General features: G+C 44.8%; 1 protein-coding gene across 6 annotated transcripts in view; it reads right to left on the reverse strand.

The window, feature by feature from the left end:
* The window catches only part of ZBTB7A (zinc finger and BTB domain containing 7A), a 99,509-nt gene extending 74,082 nt beyond the window's left edge, over positions 1 to 25,427 (reverse strand). The window contains exons 1-3 of one of the 6 annotated variants that reach the window (XM_044268530.1): positions 24,840 to 24,931; positions 6,624 to 7,762; positions 4,141 to 5,024 (exon numbers count right to left, since the gene is read on the reverse strand). In XM_044268530.1, the coding sequence (XP_044124465.1) occupies positions 4,973 to 5,024; positions 6,624 to 7,750 (1,179 nt within the window). In that variant the 5' untranslated portion in view covers positions 7,751 to 7,762; positions 24,840 to 24,931 and the 3' untranslated portion in view covers positions 4,141 to 4,972. Of the gene's footprint in view, positions 1 to 4,140; positions 5,025 to 6,623; positions 7,763 to 24,405; positions 24,428 to 24,815; positions 24,932 to 25,250; positions 25,320 to 25,383 lie in introns of those variants that run through there. The other 5 variants (XM_044268496.1, XM_044268512.1, XM_044268490.1 and 2 more) reach the window with 5 other exon arrangements.
* Between the last annotated feature and the right edge of the window lie 263 nt (positions 25,428 to 25,690).

Raw genomic sequence — 25,690 nt, forward strand, 5'->3', positions numbered from 1 at the left:
AGACGTATCTGGTACTAATTACCCCTACAGTTGATGTCTATTGGTGAAGCAGAAAATATGTGGTGTCTGTATACACATAATATAATCAATAGGACATATGTATTGTTTTAAAGGACGTCAATGCATCTAATATATTTCTCACTAGGAACGCATGTACTCCTAAAATAACGAGTCTCCGTTCAGGGAAGGTGGTGTTTTTTAAACTAACAATCAATCACCCGTTGAAGTGACAGGACAGACACACATGTCTGTGAGAGCACAAGGTCTATTATATTCTTATCGATACCATAAATTTGATAGTTGGGAGATGTCTAAAATGGTACCTTAATGTCTATGCTTTAATTGATACATGTATCAAAGTTAATCCCTGTAGCTTCGATTTAGGATTTCATATGTTATGTGTATGGAATGTAAGATGAAGTCAGACCTGGAAATTTAACCCTTACTAGTAATGATGCTAGTAGCTTATGCAATAGTGCCACCTAGGTATAAATAAGTAACATTACACCAACAGCAGAAATGCATTCTGGGTAATACAGTGACATCACTAGTAGGAAGGTGTGTCTAACTGATACGTTTTTGGATAATAAACCACATACAGGGGGGAGGGGAGAGAGGGAGAGAGAGGAGAGAGGAGAGAGGAGAGAGAGGAGAGAGGAGAGAGGAGAGAGGAGAGAGGAGAGAGGAGAGAGAGAGAGAGAAGAGAGAAGAGAGAAGAGAGAAGAGAGAAGAGAGAAGAGAGAAGAGAGAAGAGAGAGAGAGTTTTTTTCGACCTGTCACGTATGGGAACTGCCCTGTCATGTGACCCAGGTGTAACTGCTAAGGGTTGATCTATGTTACCATTTAATCTCTCATGCCCCTTCATACAGGACTCAGATTGAACCTAGATCACACCCGACCTGTCATACACCCCAACACGTTGCCACAATCTATGACATTTAAATTAGTACACCAATTAATTAGGGGCTAATAGAAAACCCCACATCGCCCCACTTGCAAGCAGGATCACAGTAGCACAGATCACACTTATAGCAAATACACAGTAACGCAAACCGCACTGATACACTTGGAGGTTACTGGGCTCATTCAGGCACAAGGCAAAACCATTAAAGATGTGCTTTAATGTACTAAAAAGGGTACAGTACCCAATAAGAAACATACATAAACATGCACAAAACAGTTATAAAAATAACAGGATAAAACATAAAAGGTTCTTACGACATAACGAATTGTGTGATCAGAGTCCGTTTTGGTTCCGGGGACTGGAGAATAGACATAGGAATTGATGCTCTGGAATTGTTATTACATGGAAAAAGCATGTAGCTATTAAAACAGACAAGTCAGGAGAGGCGACAGGTTTAATCATCTCAGACAACTGCTTTAATGCATGGACCACAGCACGTTTTGACATTTTTTCATGTAAATCATGTACGTCAGATGTGGACAGTGCAATATTATTTGTAGAAGTAATGCATGAAATCTGTGAGGAACAACTTCAAGCAACAGCAGGGGAGATGACTTGACAACTTCTAGACATCCCAATAACCTGTGGCCATTTTATTTTTGCTGCTTTTTTGAAAACATGAATTTGAGGGACCAGAAAAAAAAAATGTTCCTTGTATGTCATATGACCGACATTTTACCAATTCTGAAAATTTGCCCTGAGGTTTACTTTAAAATTCTTTGCTCACCTACATGGACTGTGTCCAAGCTGCTGGTGATGCTGTGGGTATGTTCCTTTCCCTAGCTTACCTACACTGTTGACCCCATCTGAGTTCTATGCTCCACAATATTTTGAATTAATCGACTCCACATCCTAATACGTTCATCAGTAGTGGGACAAACAGATTTACTCATTAATAGAACCATTAAAAGAAATACATTTATTTAATAAAGAGACGCCTAAGAAAGGACATGATTAACCTATACAAATATAGAGATGGGCCATACAAAAAGTATTGTGAAAAACTGTTCCATGTAAAATCCCCTCAAAAAACAAGAGGCCACTGCCTCCGACTGGAGAAGAAAACGCTCAACCTCTAGAGGCGACAAGGCTTCTTTACTGTAAGAACCGTAAATCTATGGAAAAGTCTAACTCCGGACATGGTCACAGCAGGGACAATTGACGGCTTAGACAAATTTTCAGCACAAAACAACATTAACAGTAGTGTATATATGCTTGGCGCTGCTGGGTGTCAGGGCCGATGCAACCATATAGGCGAACTAAGTGTTCGCCTAGGGCGCCGGCATGCTGGGGGCGCCCTGGTGGGCTCTCCCCCTGACTGGGGCTGCAGCCCTGGGTGAGCACCTGTTGCGCCACCCCCCGCGCCGTTACAGGGGAGCCAGGAGGTGGAGGTCCTTCTTAAATATGGCAGAGCAAATTACCGGAGGAGAGGAGGCGGGCGGCAAGGGAAGGCTGTTCTAGCAGCTCCCCACTCCTCCCTCGTGCGTCCTCTGTGATGCCGGAATATGATGTCATTCCGGTTCCGGCATACAAAATGGTGCGCTGGAGGACTGAGGAGCTACACCACACTGGACCCCAGGGAGGGGAGTGTTTAAGTGTTTGACTGAGTGAGTGTCTGCCTGTGTATTTATGTCAGTTAGTCAGTGTATGTATGTCTATCTTTCTGTCAGTAAATGTATGTGTGTCTGTCATTGAGTGTCTGTGTGTGTATGTCAGTGAGTGAGGATTTCTGTCGGTCAGTAAGTGTGTGTGCGTTTGTCAGTGAGTATATGTGTGTGTTTGTCTGCCAGTGAGTTTCTGTGTGTGTGTGTTTCAGTGGGTAGGTGTATGTCTGCCAGTGAGTGTCTGCCAGTGAGTGAGTGTCTGCCTGTGTTTTTATGTCAGTTAGTTAGTGTATGTATGTCTGTCTTTCTGTCAGTAAATGTGTGTGTGTCTGTCATTGAGTGTCTGTGTGTGTATGTCCAGTGAGTGAGGATGTCTGTCGGTCAGTAAGTGTGTGTGTGTTTGTCAGCGAGTATGTGTATGTTTGTCAGTGAGTATATGTGTGCGTTTGTCTGCCAGTGAGTGAGTGTCTGCCAGTGAGTTTCTGTGTGTGTGTGTGTGTTTCAGTGGGTAGGTGTATGTCTGCCAGTGAGTGAGTGTCTGCCTGTGTATTTATGTCAGTTAGTGAGTGTATGTATGTATGTCTGTCTGTCTGTCTTTCTGTCAGTAAATGTGTGTGTGTCTGTCATTGAGTGTCTGTGTGTGTATGTCAGTGAGTGAGGATGTCTGTCGGTCAGTAAGTGTGTGTGTGTTTGTCAGCGAGTATGTGTATGTTTGTCAGTGAGTATATGTGTGTGTTTGTCTGCCAGTGAGTTTCTGTGTGTGTGTTTCAGTGGGTAGGTGTAGGTCTGTCAGTGAGTGAGTGAGTGCCTGTCTGTCAGCGAGTGTATGTGTAGGTGTAAAGAAACCAGCACTCGCTCAGGTGCACATTGCCCGGGAGAAGAGCGTACTCCACGATAATCAAATAAGAAAACTCCCAGCAGCTGTGTCTTGATGCAGGTAAACTTTTTTTATTCCATTTGTAGGAATGGTCCTATAACCAGGACGCGTTTCGGCGATGTGCCTTTATCAACACCTGCTGATAAAGGCACATCGCCGAAACGCGTCCTGGTTATAGGACCATTCCTACAAATGGAATAAAAAAGGTTTACCTGCATCAAGACACAGCTGCTGGGAGTTTTCTTAAGTGAGTGTATGTCTGTCTGTCAGTGAGTTTCTGTGTACGTCATTCAGCGAGTGTCTGAGTGCATGTCTGTCTGTCAGTTTGTGTGTGTGTCTGTCAGTGAGTGAGAGACATGAGGGGTGGATCTTTGCCTAGAGCGGCAAAAATGCTTGCATCGGCCCTGCTGGGTGTAACTCTATATAAATATTTTCTAAAGCTATTTCTTTCTTAAAAATACTGTATTTGGCTCAATTAGAGGGGGTAAATAAAACATCCACCATTTTTTATTATTATTTTTTTCTCTTTATAGGCCCCATATACATTAGTGTATTGTTGGCAAAACCTGCTGTTCTTGGTGGGTTCGCCCAACAGTTTAATGTCTATAGGAAACTCTAAATTCTCTCCCGATAGATATTTGGGAAGATAAGAATCGGTCAAAATGAATGGCAGCAGCTCAGCCCCCTCCCCCCCCGCCCCCATTAACGTTATATAAAAACTCAGGCAACCCTTGTAAATGGCCTAAAATAACAAGGGAATGGATACCAGCCTGTTTTCTCTGCTGTTTCTCGAGTGCTGTGCTTCAGTCCTCCCACTGCTGATGTCATCTTCTTGGCTGCCACTGTGACATTCCATGCACAAGTCACCACTGCCGCCAATCACTGGCCTTAGCCATGCACACAACGTCTCTCTATTAAGGCCAGTGATTGGCTGCAGCTATGACCTGTGTGCACAGAACATCACTGCTGCAACCAGAAAAACAAGTAGCAGTGGTGAGAATTGGAGCGCAGCGCATTTATTTAGGCCCTTTGCAGGGTCTGCCTGAGTTTTTATATAGCTTTGACAAACCCTTTAAACATACATACACGTTCGGCTGAGCTAATGTGTATGAGAGAGCTAGGAGGGAGTAAGGAGAGATAGCTGATCATTTGACCAACGGCTATTGAATGTGTATGGCCACCGTAATACATTGGTTATATCTGAAAATTTTGCAACGCTTGCTACTGGTGCTCTCACATAATGCTTTTGACCTACTTTGAACATATAGGTTTGGAAAAAAAGATACAAAAGTGTAGTACATTACGCATGTGCTGTCTAAAAGAAAAACAGTTTATTGCCCATTGCAACCAATTATAGCACAGATTTTAATTTTTGCCCTTATCAACCAATTACAGCACAGCTCTCATTTTACTGCAGCAAACCTCCCAACTGTCCCGGTCTCAGGACAGCTGAGTTATGTTCTGATTTCAACTTCTCTGCATCCTGAGTTGAAGTAACAGTAATATGCAGTGTATCGGCTTCTGTATTCATCCTACACAGCCAAGCAGGACATCAGCATGCTGAGAGTAGAGCTGTGTCCTAACAAGTAAATATCATATACACTAGTTATTATAATGATACCATGTTGAGAATAGAGTTTTTCTATGCTTACAAAGCTAATACGTATTACTGGAAAGCTTATACATATTACTAAGTCTAACCATGGGATATTTACATGCAAGGCTGACCACTTACCTCAAAGTTAAGCCTTATTATATTGAGAAGAGTGGTTTTCTATATTTAGAAAGCTAATACATATTAGTGGTGTCTTTATATATCACGCCTGTAAATAAACCAGTAATACATATCAGTGTTCTAAGCATAGAAAATCCTCTATTCTCAATATGGTATGGTTATAGTGTATATGATATGTATATGCTAGGACACAGCTCTAGTATACAGTTCTGCCCTGAGCATGCTGATGTCTAACCTGTCAATCAAGTGAAGGGGGGGGGAGTGTATACAGCATAGGGGTGATACAAATGTATGTCTGGATTAATAGGGTTCATCATGCTGACAGAGGCTATTTAAGTGATATATCTGTTTTACTCTATGGAAAAAAATGATCAAAACTGGTGTAAAGGAAAACTGGCTTAGTTGCCCATAGCAACCAATAAAAATGATCCTTTAATTTTCCAAAGGAACGCTGAAAAAGTAAAGCTGGAATTGGTTGCTAGGGGCAACTAAGTCAATTTTCCTTTATACCAGTGTTGGTATATCTCCCCCTAAGTGTCTGTTGCAATATAAATATAATATGCTGCTGCAGACACATTAATCCCCTGTAGTCATGGGGACTACGCAGGTCCTCAAAAGTACACTGGACTCATAAGGGTCTGCTGTAAGGATTATGCAATAGTAGCACAATGACCTGTAATATGCTGCCCCAAAGAAGAAGATCATTTTAACTGACAGATCTACTTTAAAAAGGAAATGCCACGGCTGCCTAGTTAGTATGGAGTAAGTTTAGATGCAATGTAATTGTGGTCATGACTCAGGAGCTCCTATTCCTACCACTGGTTATTACAAGGAACTAGAGATTTTTATATCTGGATAGTTAGCAGAATAGCTTGAAGTGCCAAACCTTGAAGCTAGGGGCCAATAGGTATGTGAATTTGTCAAGAATCAGTTTTAGGCATACTGTATAGATCCGCATACAGATGTAGTAATTACATTTTACACATGCAGTGTGCATCAGCAACAAAATAGCTAGGCAATGCTGCAGGATGCTCTAAGTCCTGACAAATACCGGTACATGGCTGGCAGCTGCAATGTGTCCTATAATGTAACATCTGGACACTACGATAATTTACTGCGGTGTCAAACAGGCAGAATAAAGATGGCCCTTTTTATGGACACTCCTAGTATGTTAAAAGATTTAAAAAAAAAAAAGAACACAGGCAGACATTATTTTTTAAAGAAATTTCCAAGTTCTTTGAAATAAATTAAATTCCTTGGAAAAGGGTCCATTTTGGTAGACAGCTATTGTGACAACTATAAACCTCTGAATCCTGAACATCAGCAACACCAACATATTTCTCTCCAATGTGTGCCCTATAACTTTACAAGTGGAAATAATTTTAGAATAGAATTAATAAATTATCAAAAGAAAGACAATTATAATTCTTAATGTTTCATTACCTGGTGAATCGGATCTTGCAGATAATGCACTCATACGGTTTTTCTCCAGTGTGAGTGCGTATGTGCCGAGGCAGCTTTCCTGCTCCCTGAATAACCTTCTCACAGATGGGACATTTTTGAAAGGCTTTAGCCCTCATTTTTTTCTCTACTTTTTGACTCCAACCTGCATAGCCACCTGTCCCTTCTTCACCTTCTTCACCTTCTTCCTCCTCCTCCTCCTCCTCATGAGGACCACTACGGAAGTATTTCAAGTAATAGTCCATAATTCCATCTTCACTCTCATCTTCTGGGCCCACGCCCTCCCTCTGAGATGTGCTCATCATGTGCTGCAACAGGGCACTTGCTGTCAGACTGTCAATTTCATCTAAACATGACCCTCCAGCTAGACCTCCAAGAAGTGGTGAACCTTCTGCCTCAGGTGGTTCAGGCCCCTCATCACCATTCTTATCATCAGCCATTAGTCTGTAATGTCCATTCTGTGAAGGGACATACATTTGGTCCTCATCCTTCCCTTGCCATTCATCCAAAAGCTGCCCTTCTGACCCATTCTTCTGTAATGTTTGGTGATATGCCTCTTCCAATTTAGAAGACAGCTCTGTTTCCTGCCCCAACGGACAAGTGCTGTTCCAAGAACTCCCTTCCTGTCCCTTGCTCTGAAAGTACTCCAGATATTCTTGTGCTCGTGCCAAGTTTTGTGGGTCACTTAAATGTTCAGATTCCTTCCCTCCAAAAAAAGGGCCATCTAAAAGATCAGCACACACATTCCGAACTGTGCTAATGTCCAACAATCGCGAAGCATCCAGAATCTCACCCACATTCCCCGCACTCAATGTTAAGGTGGCTGTATAAGCAAAGTCAAGAAGAGCAGAGAGCGATTCAGCAGTTACAAAGTCTAGTTGATAAACAGTTAGTCTTTCAGCTGCTGGACCTGAGGTAAATAGCTGGCGAAAGTAGAGACTGCAGGCTGCAAGGACTGAACGATGCGCAGGAAAATCCCGACCTTGGCAAAGAAGAAGTACATCACATAATTCTCCTCGCTGACGCTGCCCATTGAGAGCACACAAAACATCACTACTATGGTCCGGGAAGGGAATTCCAATTGGACCATCAACAGCAGAAGATGCCATACTGTTTCAACCCTGTAAACAAGAAGAAATATATATTGTTAAAAATGTATGGCCAAGACTCCACAAAATAGATTACATAAAAAACAGTAAATGACAATTCTAAATGAGTAACCACTATGTCCACCTTTGCCACCAATTATTTTTACATTTATTATGAAAAATAAAGCAAATTTACAATGTGTTAACATTTCTCTACGGTTTAGTTTGTATAGCTGCTATGGAGACTATGGGCCAGATCTACTTATGTGTCTGCGCCTAGACCCTGCCTAAAGAAATTGTGCAAAAAAGTTTCAAATTTTTTTCCCAGTTCACTAGGAAAGGGTCAGCCTTCATTTCAAAGGACTCTGGCCTAAGAAGTGTCGCCACAAGTCTGGCATGAGCCAATTAATCGTTGGAATGCAGCTATAGAAAAGAGTCTATCCCTGCACTACATTTATCGTCCAGCCTGAGCCACTGTGATTAATCTGGTGCCGGTCTAGACAGCCTGTCTAAGCCAGGTTTGAGTAAATCTGGGCCTATGTGCTTCCATGGTATCAGACAACAAATAAGGCAATGTTCCAATTATACTGGGAAGTTTCTTGCACTCCAGTACCTCCAGTACACTGCCGGTGTTCTGCCAGATTTCTATAGCTTGCCGAAAGTCTATAGCGGAAGTGACGTGGTGCGTTGCGCAAGCGCACAAGCGTACTTCAGCGAAGCATTCCTGCTGCCTCCACTGGGGTAGTTTGCAGACCGCGCGTGCGCAGACCTAAGGTTATAGATTTTTTTAAAGTGACAGTCATCTCCATTAATCTACATGAATTTGTACCCTCGCTGCGCTCGGCATTTAGTAAAACTAACTCTATGCCGCCATTGATAGTAAAGAAGGAAACGGATGGTAAAGAAAGAGATGGATAGTCTCTTTCTTTACCATCCATTTCCTTCTTTACTATCAATGGCGGCATAGAGCTAGTTCTACCAAATGCCGAGCGTAGCGAGGCCGAGCCCGATGCATGGCGAGCGAAGCGAGCCCGCGAGGGTACAAATTCATTTAGATGCTGTATTTTACTGGAGGTGACTGTCACTTTAAGGCGATGATTCGGATGATTTGTGGAAGTGCGCTTGTGCAGCGTACCACGTCACTTCCGCTATAGACTTTCGGCAAGCTATAGAAATCTGGCAGAACACCGGCTTTCCATGTTTCTGTGCTGACATTATAGAGCAGAAGGGCTGCTGATGTCATCAGCATTTTATTTATTTTTTTACTACAAGAACATTTAAACTAGCACCTTCAGAATCACAGGTGCATATCTATTAAGCAAACATGATTATAAAAAAGAAAATGGCTGCACACCATTACCCATACAAAAGTGGATCTTTCTAAATAAAAGTGGTACAATACCTATGCTGCGGAAGCCACCTTGATGCCTGGTAGATGGGCCCGACACACGTTTGATCAAATATGTGTGCTAAGAGCTTCCATTGACTCATTTATAGTAGGTATTGTACCACTTTTATTTAGAATGATCCTAAAAGTGGTACAATACCTACTATAAATGAGTCAATGGAAGCTCTTAGCACACATATTTGATCAAACGTGTGTCGGGCCCATCTACCAGGCATCAAGGTGGCTTCCGCAGCATAGGTATTGTACCACTTTTATTTAGAAAGATCCACATTTCTTAGCTCTATTGTTTGTATGTATAATGGTGTGCAGCCATTTTCTTTTTTATAATCAGTATTTTTTTGTGATTATGGGTAAGTGAAATAAATCACTGAGACATGCACTACTTTGGTCTGCGAAAAATCACTAATACAACACGGATTACATTTTGTCACAGAAGGTGTACAGGAAACTAGAAGACACAAAATGAATATCCGACTCACTGCATCCAAAACTAAGGAACAAAAGGGAAGAGCCCTGCATCAGACCTGGCTCTCTCCCTGACTGCTCAGCCTATGCGAAAATCCCAATGGTAGATGATCGCATATCCTCGTACCTCGACTGTATAACACCTGAACACCCTATAATAGTGAGGGGACACGGCCACCGGCTCCCTACACTTGATACAGAGGGAGTCAAGGTCACCTGGGATCCAGCAAACAGAAAAACACAAATGAATGAACAAAACTTATCTGTAGAAGCCTCAGAAGTAGGATCAGCATGCACACACTCCAGGAAGGAATATAAACCGCAAAGTGAAGCAGTCTGGGAAGGGATTTAAAGAAATGCAATCAGTGCAACTACATGAAAGCTGAGAGAGGCTAACGAGATGAGAAAATGAAAGCAAAACAAAAGGAAGCTCAAGGAGGAGGTTCTGAAAGGCATCTGTCAGAGCTTCTCAGATGTCTGGTGGTGACAGTACCCCTCCTTCTACGAGTGGACTCCGGACACTCAGAGCCCACCTTCTCAGGATGGGACCTATGGAAAGCCCTGATGAGACGAGTGGCCTTAATGTCCATCACTGGGACCCACATCCTCTCCTCAGGACCATAACCCTCCCAATGAACGAGGTACTGGAGAGAACTGCGGACAACACGAGAATCCACAATCCTAGAGACCTGAAATTCAAGATTACCATCAACCACAATCGGAGGAGGAGGCAAAGACGAGGGTACAATGGGTTGGACATAAGGTTTTAATAAGGACTTATGAAAAACATTATGGATCTTCCAAGTCTGAGGAAGATCAAGACGGTAGGCAACAGGATTGATGACGGACAAGATTTTGTAAGGCCCAATAAACTTAGGACCCAACTTCCAGGAGGGAACCTTCAATTTGATATTCTTAGTAGACAACCACACCAGATCACCAACATTCAGGTCCGGACCAGGCACACGTCTCTTATCCGCCACACGCTTCTATCTCTCACTCATGCTCTTTAGATTATCCTGAATCTTTTGCCAAATAGATGACAACGACGAGGAGAATCTGTCCTCATCAGGTAAACCAGAAGACCCCTCTCCAGAGAATGTCCCAAACTGCGGATGAAACCCATATGCACCCAAAAATGGTGACTTATCAGAGGACTCCTGACGACAGTTATTTAAAGCAAACTCAGCAAGGGACAAAAAAGAACACCAATCCTCCTGATTCTCCGCCACAAAACAGCGCAGATATGTCTCCAGATTCTGATTGATGCGCTCTGTCTGGCCATTCGACTGCGGGTGGAAAGCAGAAGAGAACGACAACCGAACCCCCAAGCGAGAACAGAAAGCCTTCCAGAATCTGGAAACAAACTGCGTGCCCCTATCAGAGACTATGTCTGAAGGAATACCATGCAATTTGACAATGTGATCAATAAATGCCTGCGCCAGCGTCTTAGCATTGGGCAAGCCAGGAAAAGGGATGAAATGCACTATTTTGCTAAAACGGTCCACCACCACCACCAGTCTTCCCCGAGGAACGAGGCAGGTCCGTAATGAAGTCCATGGAGAGATGTGTCCAAGGACGGGAAGTAATGGGTAAGGGAAGGAGAGGACCTGATGGCCGTGAATGAGGAACTTTGGGACGAGCGCAGGTCTCGCAGGCTGCCACAAAACCCTCAACCGACTTACGAAGCGCCGGCCACCAGAATCTCCGAGCGATGAGATCCACTGTGGCTCTTGCCCCCGGGTGCCCAGCAAGGACAGTATCATGGTGTTCCTTAAAAATCTTGTGTCTTAAAGCGAGAGGCACAAACAACCTCCCAGGAGGACAAAGATCAGGAGCCTCTGACTGGGCTACCTGAACCTCTGCCTCCAATTCAGGATAAACAGCAGAGACCACATCACCTTCAGCCAAAATGGGACCCGGGTCTTCAAAATTCCCACCTCCCGGAAAACAACGTGACAGGGCATCCGCCTTCACATTCTTAACCCCAGGGCGGAACGTGACAACAAAATTAAACCTGGAAAAGAACAAAGACCATCGGGCCTGTCTCGGGTTCAGACGCTTGGCTGACTCCAAGTAGGCCAGATTCTAATGGTCAGTAAACACGGTAATAGGGTGTCTGGCTCCCTCTAGCCAATGGCGCCATTCCTCAAAAGCCAACTTGATGGCCAACAACTCCCTATCTCCCACATCGTAATTTCTCTCTGCGGAGGAGAGTTTCTTCGAGGAAAAGGCACACGGTCGCCATTTGGCAGGAGAGGGACCCTGAGACAAGACCGCACCCACACCCAACTCAGAAGCATCAACCTCAACTATGAAGGGTAGAGAAATATCAGGTTGTACCAAGATGGGAGCAGAAGCAAAACTCTCCTTGATATTAGAAAAGGCCTTACGCGCCTCTACCGACCAGGAGGAGAAATCTACCCCCTTTCTAGTCATATCAGTGAGTGGTTTAACAACAGAGGAATAATTCTAAATAAACTTCCTGTAATAATTGGCAAAGCCCAAAAAAACGCATCAGCACCTTCTGATTCTCAGGAAGCTCCCACTCAAGCACAGCGCGGACCTTCTAGGGGTCCATGCGAAAACCAGAAGCGGAGAGAAGAAACCCCATAAATTGCATTTCTGGAACCGCAAACACACATTTTTCCAGTTTAGCGTACAATTTATTCTCCCGCAGGATGAGCAAGACCTGACGTAAGTGTTCCTTATGAGTTTTGAAATCAGGAGAAAAAAATCAAAATGTCATCTAGATACACTAATACAAATTTCCCCATTAAATGATAAAAAATGCTGTTCACAAAATGCTAAACAAAAAGGCTGGAGCATTCATCAAACCAAAAGGCATAGCCAAATTCTCAAAATGGCCCTCAGGGGTATTGAAGGCCGTCTTCCATTCGTCTCCTTCTCTGACCCTGACCAGGTTGTATGCCCCTCTTAGATCCAACTTGGAAAAAACTTTAGCCCCAACAATCTGGTTAAACAGGTCCGGGATCAGAGGAAGCGGATACGGGTCACGAATTGTGATACTGTTCAGCTCCCTGAAATCCAGACATGGTCTTAAAGAACCATCTTTTTTCTTAACAAAGAAAAAAACAGCGGCAACAGGTGACTTCGAGGGTCGTATGTGTCCCTTTCTCAGACTCTCAGAGATATAAGCACGCATAGCGACCCTTTCAGGTTGGGAGAGATTGTATAAACGAGATTTAGGCAGCTTGGCGCCTGGGGTGAGATTAATAGGGCAATCGTACACCCTGTGCGGGGGCAAGTCCTGTACACCACTCAGAGAAGACATCCGAAAATTCAGAGAGAAAAGATGGTACAGTCTTAGTAGAAACCTCAGAAACAGATGTCGTGAGACAATTCTCTCTGCAAAAGTCACTCCAACCATTTATTTGCCTCGCTTGCCAATCAATGGTGGGGTTATGTTTAGTGAGCCAGGGTAGCCCCAACACAAGAGGAGTAGGCAACCCGCTAAGGACGAAACATGACATCCTCAACATGAGCATCACTCACAATCAAACGGATATTGTGAACTATGCCCTTTAACAATTTCTGAGAAAGTGGAGCGGAATCAATAGCAAAAACAGGTATATCCTTTCCCAAAGTGCATACCTGGAAACCATGAGTTATAGCAAATTGATTATCAATAAGATTGACAGCTGCTCCACTATCTACAAAAATCTCACAAAAAATGTTCTTGCTCTCTAGCGCCACCCTGGCAGGTAGGACAAAACGGGAATTATAAGCAAACTGAAAACCTTCAATTTCCGCATCAACTTTGTCAATGGTAACAGATGGAACATTTTTTAAGGATTTTTTTCTTTTAGTCTTTTTATTACTCTCAAAAGACTGTCTGAATCTCCTAGAGGGACAAACATTTGCCAAATGATTTATACCTCCACAGCAGAAACAAACCTTCCTATGAGGACTGAATCTTCCACTGTCAGAGGCAATCAAACCGAGCTGCATGGACTCCTGCTCAGAAGGGGTTGACAGCGACTGAGACCCCTGTGCACTGAATGAGACCGCCGCACTGTCCTGGGACTGAGTATGACAGGAAGGAGTGATCTCTCTTCTCTCTCTAAGACGCCTGTCAATACGAACGGCCCGAGACATGGCAGAGTCCAAGGAGGTAGGTCTCTCATGAAAGGCAAATGCATCTTTCAATCCCTCTGACGACCATGGCAAAATTGACTTCGGAGTGCAGCATCATTCCAACCAGTATCAGCTGCCCATCTCCGAAATTCTGAACAGTATATCTCTGCGGATTGTTTACCCTGACATTAAAGACGTAGTCTAGACTAGGCTAAAAAGAATTCATCCTCTGAATGGAGGGGCAGTGCCCCCACTGGCAGCAAAAAGGCCCAGGACTGAGCGTTATCCCTGAGCAGCGAGATGATGATCCCCACCCTCCGTTCCTCATCACCAGAGGAATGGGGAAATAGGTGAAAATGGAGTTTGCAAGCCTCTCTAAAACAAACAAAATTCTCACTACCCCCGGAGAACGTATCCGGGAGCGAGATCTTAGGCTCAGAACAAACTCCATGAACGCAACCTGAACATGTCACCTCAAACTGAGAAAGAGTCTTACGGAGATCTGCTACCTCCAATGAAAGACCCTGCATGCGTTCAGTCAAAAGTGAAACCGGATCCATGCTTGAGACGGTTTTGGCGGTTTATAATGTCACGGAAGGTGTACAGGAAACTAGAAGACACAAAATGAATATCCGACTCACTGCATCCAAAACTAAGGAACAAAAGGGAAGAGCCCTGCATCAGACCTGGCTCTCTCCCTGACTGCTCAGCCTATGCGAAAATCCCAATGGTAGATGATCGCATATCCTCGTACCTCGACTGTATAACACCTGAACACCCTATAATAGTGAGGGGACACGGCCACCGGCTCCCTACGCTTGATACGGAGGGAGTCAGGGTCACCTGGGATCCAGCAAACAGAAAAACACAAATGAATGAACAAAACTTATCTGTAGAAGACTCAGAAGTAGGATCAGCATGCACACACTCCAGGAAGGAATATAAACCGCAAAGTGAAGCAGTCTGGGAAGGGATTTAAAGGGATGCAATCAGTGCAACTACATGACAGCTGAGAGAGGCTAACGAGATGAGAAAATGAAAGCAAAACAAAAGGAAGCTCAAGGAGGAGGTTCTGAAAGGCATCTGTCAGAGCTTCTCAGATGTCTGGTGGTGACACATTTTTGTTTAGTCCATTTTACACTGACCACTGGTAGGAGATGCTCTGGAAATTAAGTGCTAAGCTTTGTCCGTGGAATATGGAAGACACATTGAGGACCAAAAATGGACACACAGACCAAACACACAGACATCTTCATGGATGAAACACGGACAGATTTTTACACAGATGTCAAACAGACAAAGAATGTGAACGAGGCCTAAGGTTGCTTTCACACAGTCAGTGTCTGATCAGTGATTGACTGTGTGAAAATGGCCTGTGTGAAATATCATCAGTCACTGCTAACACCTCCCCTGTGAACAATGCAATCAGAAAGAACAGAGGTCTAAATGTATACATTACACGTTTTACTGTAATAAAACTCTATATCAATCTGCTCAGCTCCTCCTGCTCTATAACATTATGCCACCAGCAGATTGCACTACATTTCGTGGTGACATAATAACACAGGCTAAAAAAAAAAAAAACGTACATCCATCCAGTTCAGCCTGTAATCGTACAAGTTGATCCAGAGGAAGGCAAAAAAAAAAAAAGTTAGAAGCCAATTTTACTCAGTTAAGGTGACAATAATTCCTTCCCGACTCCAATCAGGCAATCAGAATAACTCCCTGGACCAACGACCCCTCTCTAGTAGCTATATCCTGTAATATTATTACGCTCCAGAAATACATCCAGGCCCCTCTTGAATTCCTTTAGTGTACTCACCATCACCACCTCCTCAGGCAGAGAGTTCCATAGTCTCACTGCTCTTACCGTAAAGAATCCTCTTCTATGTTTGTGTACAAACCTTCTTTCCTCCAGACGCAGAGGATGTCCCCTCGTCACAGTCACAATCCTGGGGATAAATAGCTGATGGGAGAGATCTCTGTACTGACCCCTGATATATTTATACATAGCAATCAGATCTCCCCTCAGTCGTCTTTTTTCTAAAGTGAATAACCCTAATTTTGATAATCTTTCTGGGTACTGTAGTCCATCCATTCCAGTTATTACTTTAGTTGCCCTCCTCTGAACCCTCTCCAGCTCTGCTATATCTGCCTTGTTCACAGGAGCACAGAACTGTACACAGTACTCAATGTGTGGTCTGACTTAGTATGTACTGGTGACTTGCATTATTCATTCCCATGTTCATAACCTTACATTTGTCAGTGTTAAACCTCATCTGCCACTTGTCTGCCCAAGCCTCCAATCTATCTAGATCTATCTGCAGCCTTATACTGTCCTCTTCCGTGTTAATTACTTTACACCGGTAAGTCTCCTCTCCCAAGCGGTCCAAAACGGATCATGAATTATCTGAACGGATCCGTCTGTGCAGATCCATGACGGATCCAGCACCAAATGCGAGTGTGAAAGTAGCCTTCGTGTCATCTGCAAAAATTGATATTTTACTGTACAAGCCTTCTACAAGATCATTAATACATATATTGAAGAGAATAGGGCTCAATACTAACTCCCTGAGGTACCCCACTAGTGAAAGTGACCCAATCTGAGTGTGTACCGTTAATAACCACCCTCTGTTTTCTATCACTCAGCCAGTTACTTACCCACATACAGACGTTTTCTCCCAGTCCGAGCATTCTCATTTTATATACTAACCTTTTATGTGGAACAGTGTCAAATGCTTTGGAGAAGTCCAGATACACGACATCCATTGATTCGCTGCTGTCAGGTCTAGAACTTACCTCCTCATAGAAACTGATTAAATTAGTTTGGTATGACCGATGCCTGATGTAGCCATGCTGATATGGCATTATTTGCTTATTTCCGTTGAGACGCTCTAAGATAGCATCTCTTAGAAAACCTTCAGTTTACCCACGACAGATGTTAAACTTACCGGCCTATAGTTTCCAGGCTCTGTTTTTAGACCCTTTTTGAAAATTGGCACCACATTTGCTATGTTCCAATCCTGTGGGACATTCCCTGTCAGTATAGAGTCTGCAAATATCAGAAATAAGGGTCTGGCTATCACTTAATTCCCTTAGGATACGGGGGTATATGCCATCTAGCCCTGGCAATTTGTCTATTTTAAAGGGCTTATGTCACCCCACTAAACGCATTTTTTTTTGTCTATTTATAATCCCTATCCTGCCATATTGCCATACATTATGTCATTAATAATTTTTGTTCAGTAGATTTAGCCAAAAACGTACTTTTATGATATGCTAATTACCTTTCTACCAGCAAGTAGGGCGTCTACTTGCTGGTAGCAGCCGCAGAAAACCGCCCCCTCCTTGTGTTGATTGACAGGGTCAGCCACGATCTCCTCCTCCGGCCAGCCCTGTCAGCTTTTCAAAAATCGTGCGCCTGTGTTGATTCGGCGCAGGCGCTCTGAGATAAGGAGGCTCGTCTCCTCAGCACTCCCTCAGTGCGCCTGCACCGATGACGTCTTCTCTTTCGGTGACGTCATCGGCGCACTGAGGGAGTGCTGAGGAGGCGAGCCTCCTTATCTCAGAGCGCCTGCGCCGAATGAACACAGGCGCGCGATTTTTGAAAAGCTGACAGGGCTGGCTGGAGGAGGAAATCGCGGCTGGCCCTGTCAATCAACACAAGGAGGGGGCGGTTTTCTGCAGCTGCTACCAGCAAGTAGACGCCCTACTTGCTGGTAGAAAGGTAATTAGCATATCATAAAAGTACGTTTTTGGCTAAATCTACTGAACGAAAATTATTAATGACATAATGTATGGCAATATGGCAGGATAGGGACTATAAGTAGACAAAAAATATATATATGCGTTTAGTGGGGTGACAGAAGCCCTTTAATCGTTTTAAGACGCCGCTGTACTTCTTCCTGGGTCAGACAGGGCACTTTTTATGGCGAATTTACTTTTACATTCTGCATTTCCTGACAGTTTATTTTCCTAAGTGAATACAGAAAAAAATTGGAAGAAATAGTTAATACATTTATTTTCTCCCCCATCTCTCTCTGCAACTCCTCCCTCATCACTCTATAAAGGGCAAACACTTTCAGGTTTAAATTTTGTACCATTTATATTAGGGGTGCACCGAAATGAAAATTCTGGGCCGAAACCGAAAATTCAGGAGGCCCTTGACCGAAAACCGAAACCGAAACTGCCTTTTTGCCCAAATACTTTTAAAATACTTTTTTTTAAGTAAAAAAAATGGAAAGTGAATTAAAATATAAAGTTAAACCGATACATAGATATTATACACACAATGCCACCCAAAGTGGTTATTTTAAAAAAAATGTCACTCTCCCCCCCCTCCCTTGTCACTCTCATTCTACCCCCCCTCCCTTGTCACTCTCATTCTACCCCCCCTCCCTTGTCACTCTCATTCTACCCCCCCTCCCTTGTCACTCTCATTCTACCCCCCCTCCCTTGTCACTCTCATTCTACCCCCCCTCCCTTGTCACTCTCATTCTACCCCCCCTCCCTTGTCACTCTCATTCTACCCCCCTCCCTTGTCACTCTCATTCTACCCCCCTCCCTTGTCACTCATTTTACACCCCCCCCCCCTCCCTTGTCACCTCTAGTGTAGCGTGGCCGAGCTCTGTACAGGAGCATTTGTGAGCACTTCCTGTCAGTCTGGCCGGGTACAGGAAACAAAAGCTCCTGTACCGCGGAACAAACAGAGCTCGGCCACGCTACACTAACAACAGCAGTAGCACAGAGCAGACACAGCAGGCTGCGCAGCACTGAGCCGGAGATTCTTTAGGCCTTTTTCACACGGGCGTCATGTTTTTTGCCCGGAAAAGAGGCGGGTGCGTTGCGGGAAAATGCGCGATTTTTCCGCGCGAGTGCAAAACATTGTCATGCGTTTTACACTCGTGTGAGAAAAATTGCGCATGTTTGGTACCCAAACCTGAACTTCTTCACAGAAGTTCGGGCTTGGGATTGATGTTCTGAAGATTGTATTATTTTCCCTTATAACATGGTTATAAGGGAAAATAATAGCATTCTGAATACAGAATGCTTAGTATAATAGTGCTGGAAGGGTTAAAAATAATAAAAAAGTTAACTCACCTTCTCCTCTTGTTCGCGTAGATCCCGGTCTGTTCTTTAGCTGTGGGCTGAATGACCTGAGGTGATGTCAGATCACATGCTCCAATCACATGGTCCATCACCATGGTGATGGAGCATGTGATCTGACATCACCACAGGTCCTTTAGCCCACAGCTAAAGAACAGACCGGGATCTACGCGAACAAGAGGAGAAGGTGAGTTAACTTTCTTATTATTTGTAACCCTTCCAGCCCTATTGTACTATGCATTCTGTATTCAGAATGCTATTATTTTCCCTTATAACCATGTTATAAGGGAAAATAATACAGTGAATAGACTGTCACCTAGAACCCATGCGTGAAAATCGCACCGCATCCACACTTGCTTTCGGATGCATGCGCTTTTCACGCAACCCCAATCATTTCTATAGGGCCTGCGTTACGTGAAAAACGCACAAAGAGGAGCATACTGCGATTTTCACGCAACGCACAAGTGATGCGTGAAAATCACCGCTCGTGTGCACAGCCCCATAGAAATGAATGGGTCAGGATTCAGTGCGGGTGCAGTGCGTTCACCGCACGCATCGCACCCGCACGGAAAACTCGCCCGTGTGAAAGGGGCCTTAGAGCGGCAAGCGTTTAGGAGGCACAGCATGAGGGGCGCCGCCGGCCGGCCGCCCGAACGTATATAGCCAACCATATTTTCTGCCGATATGTACCAATATCAGCCGAAATAGATTAGGCCCATTTTCGGCCGAAATTTCGGCCGGAATTTCAGTGCACCCCTAATTTATATAATTAAAGAACAATATATGGTTAGTTTTAGGCTTCTTTCACACAATTGAGTTTTCCATCCGGGTGCAATGCGTAAAGCAAGTGCATAGCATCTTGACTGAATCCTGGCCCATTTATTTCAATGGGTCTGTAAACGTAAGCTTTGTTTTTCACGCATCATTTCTGCATTCAGGAAAAAAATAAAAAAGATATTAATAAAATAAAAAAAATCGCAGCATGTTCTATATTCTGCATTTTTCGCGCAGCTCTGGTTCCATAGAAGTGAATGTGGCATCAGTGATCTGGAAGCAATGCATTTTTCACTGATGGTTGGTAGGAGATGTAGATTGTTATTAGGGCTGGAGTAAACGATTATTTTAGAAACTGAGTATTCTATCGATTATTTTTCCGATTAATTGAGTATTCTAATTAAGAAATTAACTAGACTGTTTTCCTTTATAAAAACTCATCAGACCCCCTGCCATCAGTCCCTAACACCCTTCGGTCCCCCCTGTGTGATCAGCCCAAGTGCTTCAGTTCCCCCCAGTGCCATCGGCTCCACTATCCCCCAGAGCCAGCAGCTCTCCCCCACCCCAGAGCCAGCAGCTCCCCCCTTGCTATGATGCTGTGCACTCTGGCCTTAGTCGCACCAACTTACCTTTCCAGCAGGGGCACCGCCGACCCTCTATCGTTCCGCGCTGCTCTGCGTCTGATGTCACACAGCACGTCAGGTCACTGAGTGCATACGTCAGGAGGTCAATGCAGTGTAAGACCATGGATGTGCTGTGGAGTGTCCGGAGGCCCTCTGCTGGACAAGGTGAGTATTGTGGGCCAGCGCAAGCGCTTCACTCCCGCTCCGTGGTCAGAGGATTTTTTTGTGTCAAATTACTCGATTTAATCAAGTAATCGTTTCAGCCCTAATTGTTATTCTTCAGTTTATTTTCATGTGTGTGAAAAAACGCATCAAAAACTGATTGCACCTGCGCAGAAACTGAAACACTGAACGCAATCCCAGACAAAACTGACTGAACGTGCATGTTTCCGTTTTTTCCCGAACAGACCCTGAGAGCATCCGTAACATTCTTGTGAAAGAGGCCTTACTCTCTTTGGCAATGAGATTTTCTGTTTCCAGCTTGGCTAATTTTATCCATCTCTTAAATATTCAGTTTTTCTTCCTTGTCATTTTTTAGCGCTTCTTCACCACAGTCCTGTTCTAGTAATTTAAAGGCTTTCTTTATGTCATGTATTGCCACCTTTACATTGCTATTTAGGGCTCACGCGCACAAACTTATTTTTTGTCTGTGTTCGTTCCGGGTTTTTTGCCCGTATGCAGATCCATCCCCGAGGCCGCAAAAAAATAAAATAAATGACTCGTGCACATTCCGTGTCCGTATGTCCACATGTCCGTTCCGCAAGAAAAATAAAACATGTCCTATTATTGTCTGCATTACGGAGAAGGATAGGCCGTTCTATTATGGGCCGGCCTTTCCGCAAAATAAGGAATACACATGGCCGGTATCCGTGTTTTGTGGATCCGCAATTTGTGGACCAGTCGTGTGCATGAGCCCTTATTCACATCGTTTTTTCCTGACCCTTTTATTCTAATAAGGTACCTCTAAGGCTACTTTCACACTAGCGTTCGATCGGATCCGTTCTGAACGGATCCGATCATATTAATGCAGACGGAGGCTCCGTTCAGTACGGATCCGTCTGCATTAATAACTTAGAAAAAATTCTAAGTGTGAAAGTAGCCTGAGCGGATCCGTTCAGACTTTCAATGTAAAGTCAATGGGGGACGGATCCGCTTGAAGATTGAGCCATATTGTGGCATCTTCAAACGGATCCGTCCCCATTGACTTACATTGTAAGTCTGGACGGATCCGCACGCCTCCGCACGGCCAGGCGGACACCCGAATGCTGCAAGCAGCGTTCAGCTGTCCGCCTGTCCGTGCGGAGGCGAGCGGAGGCTGAACGCCGCCAGACTGATGCAGTCTGAGCGGATCCGCATCCATTCAGACTGCATCAGGGCTGGACGGAGGCGTTCGGGTCCGCTCGTGAGCTCCTTCAAACGGAGCTCACGAGCGGACCGACGAACGCTAGTGTGAAACTAGCCTTACAATTAGAGTTTAGGATGCATTTAAAAATATCCTATTTTGTGGCTGCATTTTTATTTTATTTTTTGAGGACATTGTCCCACTTAGTGAGGCTTTAGCTTGTTAAATTGGAAAGTTATTATTTTATGGCCACTATTTCCCAGGTGTCCCCCCAACCTGCACATCTGTTCTGTCAGGTCTATTGGTTAAAGGGTTCAGTATTCGGCGCAGGCGCAGTGAGGAAGCCAGCATCCGCCGAGCGTCCTTCCCTCACTGCGCCTGCGCCGAATACTGAACGGCGCAAGACTTACACTGCAGACATGGCCGGTGGGAGGAGAGCAGCGCTGCCCTAGCCCTGTCAATGAAGAGAAGGGCGTGAAAAGAGGTAGGAGAACGGAGCCTCTAGGAGTAGGTGCAGTGCTCCTAGAGGCTAATTAGCATATTATAAAAGTTTATTTTTCTCAATAACGGCAGCAGGCAGTGAGATGGCACTAATATAGTTATGTTCAGCTGACATTAACACATCGCTAATGTCAGCCAGCTTAATACCCATTTTTCAGGTGACAGAAACCCTTTAATACTAAGTCCAGTATGACCATCCCTCTAGTCGGGTCCTGAACCAGTTGGGAAAGGTAATTGTCTTTGGTTATTGCCAAGAACCTGTTTCCTTTATGAGATGTACAGGTTTCAGTTTCCCAGTCTATACCTGGGTAGTTGAAGTCCCCCATAATGACAACCTCATTATGATTTGCCGCCACATCTATTTCCCTTGGGGCTCTTTCACTTAAGTCCATTGCGGAAATCACGCTCCGTGTGAGAGTGATCCTCCGCTCTGGACATGGCATGCATGACATTATCATGATTTATAATGCTATGCAACTCTGCTTGACCTTACTTCTACAGGATCATACTGACATAAAGCTGTCACTGACCTGTAGAAATAACGTCAAGCAGAGGCATTTAGCATTATAAATTATATTGTTTTGCGTTCCTGCAAGACTAGCGGTGTCTAGCGCAGTGTCCACGCAGAGCACGATTCCCGCAATGGACTCACTCGTCAGATAGAGCCCTTAGGCCTCTTTCACACGGGCTTCATGTTTTTGGCCCGGATAAGATGTGGGTGCGTTGCGGGAAAATTGGCAATTTTTCTGCGCGAGTGCAAAACATTGCAATGCGTTTTGCACACGCGTGAGAAAAATCTGCATGTTTGGTACCCAGACCCGAACCCGGACTTCTTCACAGTTCGGGTCTGGGTTAGGTGTTGTGTAGATTTTATTATTTTCCCTTATAACATGGTCATGCGACTGACAGCTATCTTTCGTCAATCCATACCGGACTCGGCTGTGTGTGCATGTCTCCGGAATGGGGATAGAGGAAAAGCTGATGCCATGGTAGGACCTGATTGATACACATTGGATGGTTGGCCAGCACCGCTGAAAGCTGCAGGTTTAGCCCACAGTTATCTGATGTGTGTGGCCAGCTTTAACTTTGGCAACCCACAACAATCCCTTTTAGTCATTCTGATCATCCACAATATTAGGTATATTCATTATCACAGCAAAGGGTATACAAATAATAAATACAGTGATCAATTATCTTCAACTAAGGCCCGTTTAACACTGCCACGGGTTTGCCGGATACCGGCTGGAACTACATGTGACATCTGGCAATGCTGGAACCAGAGAGCTCTGGCAGGTTGTTATTTGCCAGAACAGCCTACAGGAACTGTGCGACTCAAGACTAAGGGTCCATTCACACGTCTGTATGTATTTAGCGGATCCGCAGACCACGGACAACGGCAATGTGCTTTCCGCATTTTGCGGACCGCACATCGCCACCATTCTCATAGAAAATGTATTTTCTTGTCCGCAATTGCAGGCCAGAATGGGACATGTTCTATTTTTTTCCGGAGCCGCGGGCCGTAAAATCGGGGGCGCGCTCAGGAAATGCAGATGCGGACAGCACATTGTGCGCTGTCCGCATCCATTCCTGCCCCATAGATAATGAATGGGTCCGCACCCACCGAGCAATTTGCGGGACGGACGCTACTGACACTTCTTACAGACTTTAGATGTAACAGACTAGTTACGAGTTTGCTCTTTGCCATCAGCAATGTCACGTTGTGTCATGGGCAGTTATATGCACAGGCTTTTATCTTCATTAAGGCCCTGGTGTTTTTTTCGGTCTGCAAATTGCGGATCCGCAAAACACGGATGGCGTTCATGTGTGTTTCGGAATTCGGCACAGACAGCCATTAATATAACTGCTTATTCTTGTCCGCAAAACGGACAAGAATAGGACAGGTTATATATTTTTTGCGGACCACGGAACGGAGCTCCGTGTGCTGTCCGCATCTTTTGCGGCCCCGTTGAAGTGAATGCGTCCGCATCAAAGCCTCAAAAACTGAGGCTTGGATGCGGACCAAAACAACATTCGTGTACATGAGGCTTAAGAGTAAGCAGTTTTTGACGCATTTTTGTGTCCCGTGTCTCTTGCAATTATCTTCATGGCGTTTATGCTCCATAAAAGTGTTGGCAAGATACCAGCATATTGTGCCACTTAATAAACAAAAACACCAGCAGCAAAAAGCGTGTCCTGCATGTCATACTTCCCATAGACCTTCAGCAAACATCTGCTAAAAAAGCTGCATAAACTGCAGCAAAACAAAAAAAAAGCGCAAAATTGAGAAAACCATTAGGGGAAACCTATGTATGAAAGCAGCCTGAGGTTGCGCTGCACGTTTTATTTGTGAGCAACTTACCTTTCTATAAGACATTCAGACACCAGCTGCCCCACCCTGCAACTCCCACAGGGCGATATGTGCCCAAGATGCCTCTCCCAAAAGGCACAGCGCAGCTTTTTTTTTTTTTACTTTTAGCAAATAAATATACCTGTAAAGGCCTCTGTGCCACCTGATACACTGTCACGCGGTTGGCTAATTATTGTCATGAGGTAAGTGTTCAGAAAGTAGAGAACCAGTTCATTGCTGAACTTTGCATGCCCATTGCCTGCCAATCAGCCGCCATAGCCCTCACTGTATGTCACTGACAACACTACTTTCTCTCCACAGAAACACTGGCTTGGCACTATGTCTGAACATGACCTGGCACAGCCCTTCCCCCTCACAACTCTGCCACTTGTGTAACCCAGAATCGCCCTGTCCTAGCATACCCTCTCTTCTTCCCACTGTCACACCTGTGTCTGTATCGGATCCTCCAGCTGCTCCCCCACAGCAGGGAGGCTCTCAGCTCACGGACACACACACGGAACAGTCACTGGCAGACTGGCATCTTGCCACCCCCCACCCACCTTCTCTGAGGTGGGGCCTGGAGCTTCCCGCGCATGGGGCGGGGGGTCAGTGCTACAGCTGTATGGTGGGGGGTTACAGTGGTAACAGACGGGGTGTCCATTCTGTCATACTGGCTCATGATAGCCCTGCTGCCAGTGTGCCAGCAGCAGTCACTTGCAGACCGATGGGTACCGGGCCTGGTATAACGCCGGCTATGTATACTTATAAGTTTACCACGACACATATCCACGCTTGTCAGAGGAGAAGGGTTACTACCGCATTAGTCTTATACCCGCCGCAAACCATGGGTCACCCACCATTACTAAAACACAGGGTGACAATGCAACTACCCTGTCAGTACACAAGCAGGTGTTCATCGGGAGCCAAGCAGCGACGGCCAGGGCAGGGAAGAGTTAAAGGGGTTTTCCCGTTTTGCTCATTTATCCTCACCTGCAGCCAGCCCTGCTGTTCACTTCCTGGTTTCCTGCTTCCAGGGCTGGGCGGGCTTAGGCAGTTTGAGTGCAGGCCGGCCACGCCTCCTTATGACGCCACACAGAGCTCAGTCCTTGCGTGCTCGTGCATGTGGCTAGTACAAGTCATCAGTCTGGCAGCCTGCAGTGTCTGCAAAGCCTATCCCTCAGAGAGCCATGGTAAGTGAGTAGACCGTAACATGTTGCTGTACAGTTTTACACACAGAACCCGTCTTATCTTTTACAAACCAGTTCTGTGCAGCAAAACAATAATTCCCTACTATACA

This window comes from Bufo gargarizans, chromosome 1 (genome assembly GCF_014858855.1).
Source record: "Bufo gargarizans isolate SCDJY-AF-19 chromosome 1, ASM1485885v1, whole genome shotgun sequence".
NCBI lineage: Eukaryota > Metazoa > Chordata > Amphibia > Anura > Bufonidae > Bufo > Bufo gargarizans.